The 10,000-nt window shown below is 35.5% G+C and overlaps 1 protein-coding gene across 1 annotated transcript in view; it reads left to right on the forward strand.

Moving 5' to 3' along the window:
• The window catches only part of LOC122265570 (uncharacterized), a 23,580-nt gene that overhangs the window by 6,283 nt on the left and 7,297 nt on the right, over positions 1–10,000 (forward strand). Inside the window, exon 7 of the mRNA XM_086532907.1 lies at positions 519–614. Coding sequence (XP_086389033.1) covers positions 519–614 — 96 coding nt within the window. The remainder of the gene's footprint in view (positions 1–518; positions 615–10,000) is intronic.

Raw genomic sequence — 10,000 nt, forward strand, 5'->3', positions numbered from 1 at the left:
ACATGAAACAAAACCAAATACAGTAACATGTACACATAGATGCAATTAAACACAGTAAGAACGGAATTTAACTAACGACTTTGATTACGTTCTTATTGTGGCTGTTTTATTTCAACAAGTGTTTACATGTGTATGTGTTGATGTGAGTTGAAGAACGGTTGCATAAAACACAGCCGCACAGTTCTTATTGTGGTGGTTTTATTGCATCTATGTGTATACGTTTCTGTGTTCACTTCCGTTTCGAGAAGGAATGTTGTTTGTTAACGAAGGAATAGGCGCCCGTGAGGCCAGTAACTGTTTGGGGTTTCATTGCATAGGTCAGCTTGAGTCTCCTCTTGTATTCGAATGACATGAAAGAGGGGGGGGGGGGGCACGGATGTCAAGAACGCGGTGGCCAAATGTTTCTAGGATGGCCAATCCTAGGCTTCACCTATGGATATCTACTTAAGTTTTATACTAACCATGAAAAGGGCGATCCTGAAGACCTCAGATGATCTTTTATTCCTTCCTCTAAACAGTATGGCTCAGCAGAGAACCCTCCAGCCTTGGCCTCGAACATCTTCCTCGGAGGCGGCCCGGCGGAGCTCAGCACTCCGGACACCTGGCCCGGCCTCGTGAGTACAGGCAGATGCTCATGCAGATACACAAACGAATTATATATATATGTATATATGCATATATATATGTGTGTCGATGTGGTGCTGTGGCTACTGTGTGTTGTGTGTGTGTGTGTGTCTTTGTGTTAGATATATATATATATATATATACTTATATATTATCTATGATATATCTATATATATACTATATAATATCCATATAAATATATTATTTTTACATATATATATATATGTATTTTATATGTATATATGCATATATATATGTGTGTGTGTCGTGAGTGTGTGTGTTGTGTGGTATATATATATATATTATATATATGATATATATATATATAATATATATTGATAATATATATATATAGTATATATATATATATATATATATATATATATATATATATATATATATATATATATATATATATAAAAATAAAAAAAAAAAAAAAAAAAAAAAAAAAAAATTATAGAACAAATAAATGAATATGTATACATATATATATACCTTAATATAAATAATATATATATCTATATATATATATATATGTATATCATATATATATATATATATATATATATATATATAAATATGTATATTGTATATCAATTCTTAACTGGTTCTATAATATATCATTATATATCTATATATACATATATATATATACTATTTATATATATATATTATATATATATAAATTTATATACATGTACATATATATTTATATATATATTATATATTTATATATATATATATATTATATACTAATGTATCTATATAACATATATATATATTTCTACAAGATAACATTTTATATACATATACATATATCGTAATATATATATAGAATATATATATATCTAATATATATATATACTATACATATATATATATACATACTATATATACATACATATATATATGATACATATATATTTCTATATAAATATATAACATCTAAAAATTATCAATATTTAACATGTCCATATATATCTAAATAATACAATGTATATAATGTACAGTATATATATATATTACTTTTCCATATATATAAATAATATCGTATAATATATATATATATATACTATATATATATATATATATATATAAATATAATATACAGACATATCACACACTCAACTCCACAAAATAAGTCACACACAACCACCAGACCACACATCCCACAAAATCACACACACACACACACACTCTCACACACGGACTCCCACACACACACAACAACACACACACACACATAGATGAATAGATAGAGGATTGATATGTTAGTGCAGATAAACACACATACACACACAGCACACACACACACACACACAACGTGACACAGCACACACACACACAGCACACACACACACACAATGACACACAACACCCACGCCACACACACACAACACACACACACACACCACACACACACACACACACACACACACACATCCACCAATGTACACAACCTATAGACATACACACACACCCACATACACACACACGCACATACACCCACCCACACCCAGACACACCTACACACCCACACCTACACACTCACACACACACCCAAACAGGCACCGATACCCACACACACACACACACACACTCACACATACCACACACCACACACACAAAAACACACACACCACACACACAGTGGACACACAACACACACCCACACCACACACACCCACACACAACACACCCCCCACACACTCACACCCACCCGACACACACTCCCCCCACACACACACACACACCCCACAACAAACCCCCCCAACCCACACACCTTACCACATGACCCACCCCATAGCCACACACACACACACAACCCACCAAAACACTCACACACACACACACCCACGCACACACACACCACACGAACACACAACACACACACACCACACACGTACAAGGTGCCCACACACCCCCACCACACTCACACACGACACACACACACTCACACAAACGACACAAGAGGGCGATTCGTCTCGACAATAGTGCCGGGTACACGGAGCGTGAGCTATTCGCTAGGTTGAGCTAGGACTCTACTATCACACGATGTGCACGAACTGGGGCGCATCCTACAGAAACACCCACAACACACACACACAGCATCAGTGGCTCAAACACACACACACACACACACCACACAACATTACACACACACACAAACACAAACATACACACATACACACCACACACTAACTAAGACCAGGTAACACACACTCTCACACACACTCCACACACACCACCACACACAACCACCCATACACCCCCCCCCCACCCACTCACCCACACCCGCACACAAACACAACACACACACTCACCACACACTCACACACACACTCAGTCACACGAACACTCACATACACACACACACACACAACACTCACACAAACACACCCCCCACACATACACAGCCTAACACACACCCACACAACACACACCACACACACACACACCACTCCGACACCACACACAACCACACTCAACCTCACCACCACTCAACACACACACACTCGCACACCCCCTCACCCACACAAACACCCAAAACCCAACCCCACACCTCCCACCCACCCAAAAAACACACACACCACACACACACCCCACCCACACACACACACACACACAACCAACACACAACACATCCCACCACACCCACCCCACACACACAACAACACACACCCACCAACACCAAAAACACCCCACACACACACCACCCACCCACCCCACACAACCCCACAACACACACACACACCACACACACCCCACCCCCACACAAACCCCCCACACCCCCACCCCACACACCCCCCACACCCCAAAAACCCACCACACAAACACCACCTCACTTCAACACAACCACAAACACACCCCACCCACCAAACACCCACCCACACCACCCCCCCCAACCCCCAAAACATACATCACCCACCCACACAACCTCACACAACACCACACCACACACACCCACACACACACAACCACACACACCCACCCACACACACACACACACACAGCACACACCCACACCCATATAAATAAAAAAATAAAAAAAGAGTAAAACACACCCCACACCCACCACACACACACCCACGACCCAAACAAAACACACCAACACACACACACACACACAACTCACACACCACACACACACCCACCCCCAACACAACACCACCCAACACCACACAAACCCAAACCCCACACCTCACACCACCACCCCCCACAACACAAACCCCCAACACACCAATACCCCACACCCACACCCCAACCAACACATCCCACCCACCCAAACCACACACCACCACCCACACACAACCCCCAAAACACCCACCACAAACCCACACACAACATATTTATAAAAATATAAAATATTATAATAAAAATATAATATATATATATATTTTTATAAATATATATATTTTTTGGGGTATTTTTAAAAAAAATATATAAAATATTATATATATATAAAAAAAATTTTATATAAAATATATATATTTTTTATATATTTTATATAATTTATTAATATATATAATAAAATATAAAAAAAAATAAAAAAAAAAAAAAATAAAATAATATTTTAATATAATAATAAAATAAAATATATATATATTAATAAATATAAAATAAAAATTATAAATGGATTTAAAGATAATTATAATTAAAAATAAATATTAATATATTTTTAATAATAATATGATGAATAGTAATATTTTATTATATAATAGAAATAAATAATAATATATAATATAACTATTTAATTAAGTAATAAAAACAGTTATTAATATAATAATTATATTGATAAAAAATATATAAAAATAAATAGAATTAATATAAATAAAATCAAATATAATTAATATAAATTATAAATAACTTATTTATAAGAAAAATTATAAAATTATAAATAAATAAAAAAATTTAATAAAATATAATTAATTATATACAATTAATTATAAAATATATATTAAAATAAAAATATAATAATAAATAAAAAAAAAATTATATAAGAAATAATAAATTAAAATATTAATAAAAAATAAATACTTAAAAAAATAAAAAAAAAATTATATAAAAATAAAAAATAATTAAAAATACTAATATAATAAAATAAATTATTAAAAAATAGATATAATTAAATATAAAAAAAGAAATAAAAAATATAAAAAAAATCAAAATATAGTTAAATATTAAATTAAAAAAATTAAAATTAAATAAAAATATATTTAAAAAAAAGACAATAAAAATAAATTATAATAATTAAATAAATATAAATAATAAAAGATAAAATAAAAATTAATAAAAAAATAAATAATAAAAAATAAATAAAAATTATAAAAAAATAAAATTAATTAAAAAAAAATATATAAATATTTAAAAAAAAAAAAAAAAATTAATAATAAAAAAATTTAATAAAAATAACAATAAAAAAAAAAAATAAAAATATAATAATAATATAATTTTAAAATAAAAAAATTAATTAAAAAATAAAATAAATAAATATAAATATTATAAAAAAAGTTAAATAAAAAAATATAAATGTTTAAAAAATAAAGTAAAATTAATATAAAATAAATAATAAAATGAAAGAAAAAAATTAAAAAAAAAATTATAAAATAAAAAAAATATCAAAATATAAAAATTTAATTAAAATAAATACATAATAATATAAAATTAAAATAAAATATTAAATAATTAAAAAAAAAATAAAATTGATAAAAAAAAATAGAAATTAATATATAAAAAATATTTAAAAAAAAAATAAATATAAAAAAAAAAAAAATAAAATTATATATAAAATTTAAAAAAAAAATATATAATTAAAAATAAAAAATAAAAATAAAAATATATAAATATAAAACTATGTAAAAAAGTATAAAAAATAAATAATAACAAATAATAATATAAATAAAATAAATTATAAAAAAAATAAAAGGTTATAATAAAAAATAAAAAAGAAAATAAAAAAATAAAATAAAAAATATAATAATATTTATAAAAAAGAAAAAATTAAAAATATAAAAAAATAATAATAAAATAAAAAATATAAAAATAAAAATAAAAAAATATAAATATAAGAAAATAATAAAAAAAGTAAAATAATAGAAGAAATAAATGATAAAGAAAAATTTTAATATAACTAAAAAAAAAAATAAAAAAAAAATATAATATAATATTTAAAAAAAAAATATAAATAATAAAATAATAATTAAAAATAAATATTTAAATATATAAAAATAAATAAAAAAATAAAATTAAATATATAATTATAAAAAAAAATCAAAAAAATTTAAAATAAATAAAAAAAATGTTAAAAAATAAAAAAATAAAATAAAATATAAATAACAAAAAAAAAAAAAATATAAAAAAAAATGAAAATAAATAAAAACAAAAAAAATAAAAAATATAAAAAAATTACTTAAAAATAAAATTACATAAGAATAATAATAAGATAATAATAAATAAAAAATATATTATAATAATTAAAAATATAAATATAAATAATAAAACAAAATAAAATAAAATAAATTAATAAAATATAATTATAATATATAAATTAAAATTAAAAAAAATTAATAATAAATAAAAAATTAAATTATTCTAATATAATATACTAATGTATAAATAATATTATAATATATATAATAATTAATATAATATATAAGGTGTGAGTGTGATGGAGATGTGTAGTGTGTCATAGAGAGTCTCCACACTGACTCACCCACACTCACACTCACCACTCATCTCTCAATCTCTCTCATCAACACACTCTACACACATCTGTACAATACACACTACCTCCATCACAAACACATCACTACCACCAAACTCACACACTCACACACACACACACCAATCTCCACTCAAGACCACACCCCAGATACAGACACCACACCCCACCAGACACACACCACAACACACACACCACACACACACTCTCACACACTCACTCACCCCACACACACACACACTCACACTCACACCCATGACACTACCAGACCCACCACAACACTCTCCTCACTCTCAATCACACACTTACAAAAACACAACACTCACACACACCTCACTCAAAGACTCACACACACAACACCCACCCAACACTCACACCCACACTCACACCCACCCACACTCACACTCACCACACACACACACACACCACACCTACACACGCACACACACAACCACACACACTCAGACCCCATACCACCCTGATCCCACACACACACCACACTCTCACACACACACACACACACACACACACATCACACACACACACAACACTCACACACACGTCACTCAAACACTCACAACACACACACACCCACACTCACACACCACACACACCCACACACACACACACTCACACACACACACACACACACACCCATAAGACACAGCCACTGAAACACACACACACACACACACAACCACTCACACACACACACCACACACACTCACACAGACAAACACACACAAATATCACAAACAGTCACACAGACACACCCACACCACACACACACACACCTCACACCACAACTCCTGACACACACACACACACACACACCCACCAGACACCCCCCACACCCACACAACCCTCACACACACTCACACACACTCACACACACACACTTACACACACACACACACCAGACACTCACACACACAGTGACACAGCACACACACACACAGCACACACACTCAAACACACACCCACACATACACAGCCATACACACCAAACACCAACACACACACATCATCTCGCTCACTCACTCCTCCCACACACACAACACTCACTCACACACACACACCAACACACACACTCACACACACTCACACCACCACACACACACACACACACCCTAAAAGAGACAGACAGAGGACACAGACACATACACACCATACACAATACACACCACACACACAACACACACACACAAACACACTCACTCTCACACACACACACCTGTAACAGCACCACACCCAGCCAACAAACACCATCACACACTCACACGACACACACACACACTCACAACTCACACACACCCACAGAGAGAGAGATAGAGAGACCCTGATACACACACACACACACACACACCAACACACTCACACACCCACACTCACACAAACACACACACACACAGCCCAGACAACACACACAACCCACACAACGTTCAACACACACACACACACACACACACACACCAACACACCCTCCACCACACAGACACCACACAACACAAACACACACCCCACACTCACACACACACACACACACACACACACAACACACACAACAGAACAGACAGACAGACTTGAGAGAGTAGAGTTATGGTAAGAGAGCCTCCCACACACCAAGAGAGAGAGACAATACACACACACTCACACACACACACTCTACTCTACTCATCCACTCATCACTCACACTCCCATCACAACACCCCCCTGAAACACCATACCCACACTCACACACTCACTCATCTAACACACTCTCACACACCACACACTCCACACACACCTCACACTACTCCCTCACACACTCACGCAAACACTACCCCACCACCCTAACTCACACACACACACACACACACACACACACACACCACACACATCACTCACACTCACTTTCAGACACCACCCCAGTCCCACCACTCTCACTCACACACACACACACACTCTCAGCACTACACCACACACACCACTAAACTGACCCTCACACACACACTCCTCTCAGACTGACACACCCATGACCCACTCACCACACTCACACCAACACACACTCAAACACTCACACACCTACACACACTAACACACCTCAACCCACAACACACTCTCTCTCTCACACCACACACCCACACACACACACAACACCCCCCCCCCCCGCCCCCACACACACACACACACACACACACTCACACTCACACACACTCACACTCACACTCACACACTCACAACACTCTACCCTGATCACACCCATGAGTCTCCTCAACACCCTCACACACACACTCTCAAACAAACTCTCACCCACTCTCTACACACCCTCACATCAAACTCACACAGACCAAGGCTATCACTCTCTCCCAGACCCTCACAAACAACACACACTACACACACTCACACTCACACACACTCACACACTCACTCACTCCTGACACACACACCGACACGACCCACACACACACATACAACACACACACACACGCACACGAACACGCACACGCACACACATCAGAACATACCACTCAGCTAACCACCCACCCACCCACTCACACACCACACACACACACACACACCTCACACAAACACACACACCACCATAAAGACAACACACATACACATCACACCACACTCACACACACACACCACCACACACACCACTCTCACAAAATAAATCTCCCACACACACTCTCTCACTCCACTTTCACTCACTCACACACACCCACACACACTTACACACTCACACCCTCACCCACACACACACACCCAACTCTCACTCAAACTCACACACACACACACACACCCAACTCACACATACGAGCCACCCACCACGACACAGACCACAGAGAGACCACACACACACACACACACACACACACACAACACACACACCACAAACACTCACATCAACTCACTCTTAACCAGATACATAACGACACAAACACACACACACAGCACACACTCTATCACACCATCACTACACCCTCTCACATCTCTTCCACTCTCACACACAAAAACAACACACACACACACACTCACACACTCCACAACCATAGAGAGAGAGATTGAGGGAGAGATAGTGAGTGATAGAGAAGACACACACACACACACACACACACAACACACACACACTCACACACTCACACACACACCACACATACACACACAAACACCTCACACTTCAACACACTCACACGCCCCAGACACACACACTCATAGGCACACACACACACAAAAACACACATACTCCCTCACACTCACACACAAACACACCTCACACACACACAACACCCATCACACACACATACCCAACACCCCACACCCATCAACACACACACAGGCACTCACACACCAACACCATACACACACACACACCACACACTCACACACAACACCCACAACACACACACCCACTCGCACACACACACACACTAACACACACACACACTCATAAACACAACTGACACACTCACACACCCACAGTGACACCACCAAACCACACACCAACACACACACAACACACACCCACACTCTCAGCACACCAGACACACACACACACACACACACACACACACACACACAAAACTATCCAAGTACTGTGTGAGGCGAGAGTGTGATGTGTGTGTGTTTCTTTACTCATTTATCCATCCATATGTACCAACAAAAGAG

This window comes from Penaeus japonicus, unplaced genomic scaffold (assembly GCF_977035675.1).
Source record: "Penaeus japonicus unplaced genomic scaffold, GWHDUDI00000001_assembly GWHDUDI00000038, whole genome shotgun sequence".
Lineage (NCBI taxonomy): Eukaryota > Metazoa > Arthropoda > Malacostraca > Decapoda > Penaeidae > Penaeus > Penaeus japonicus.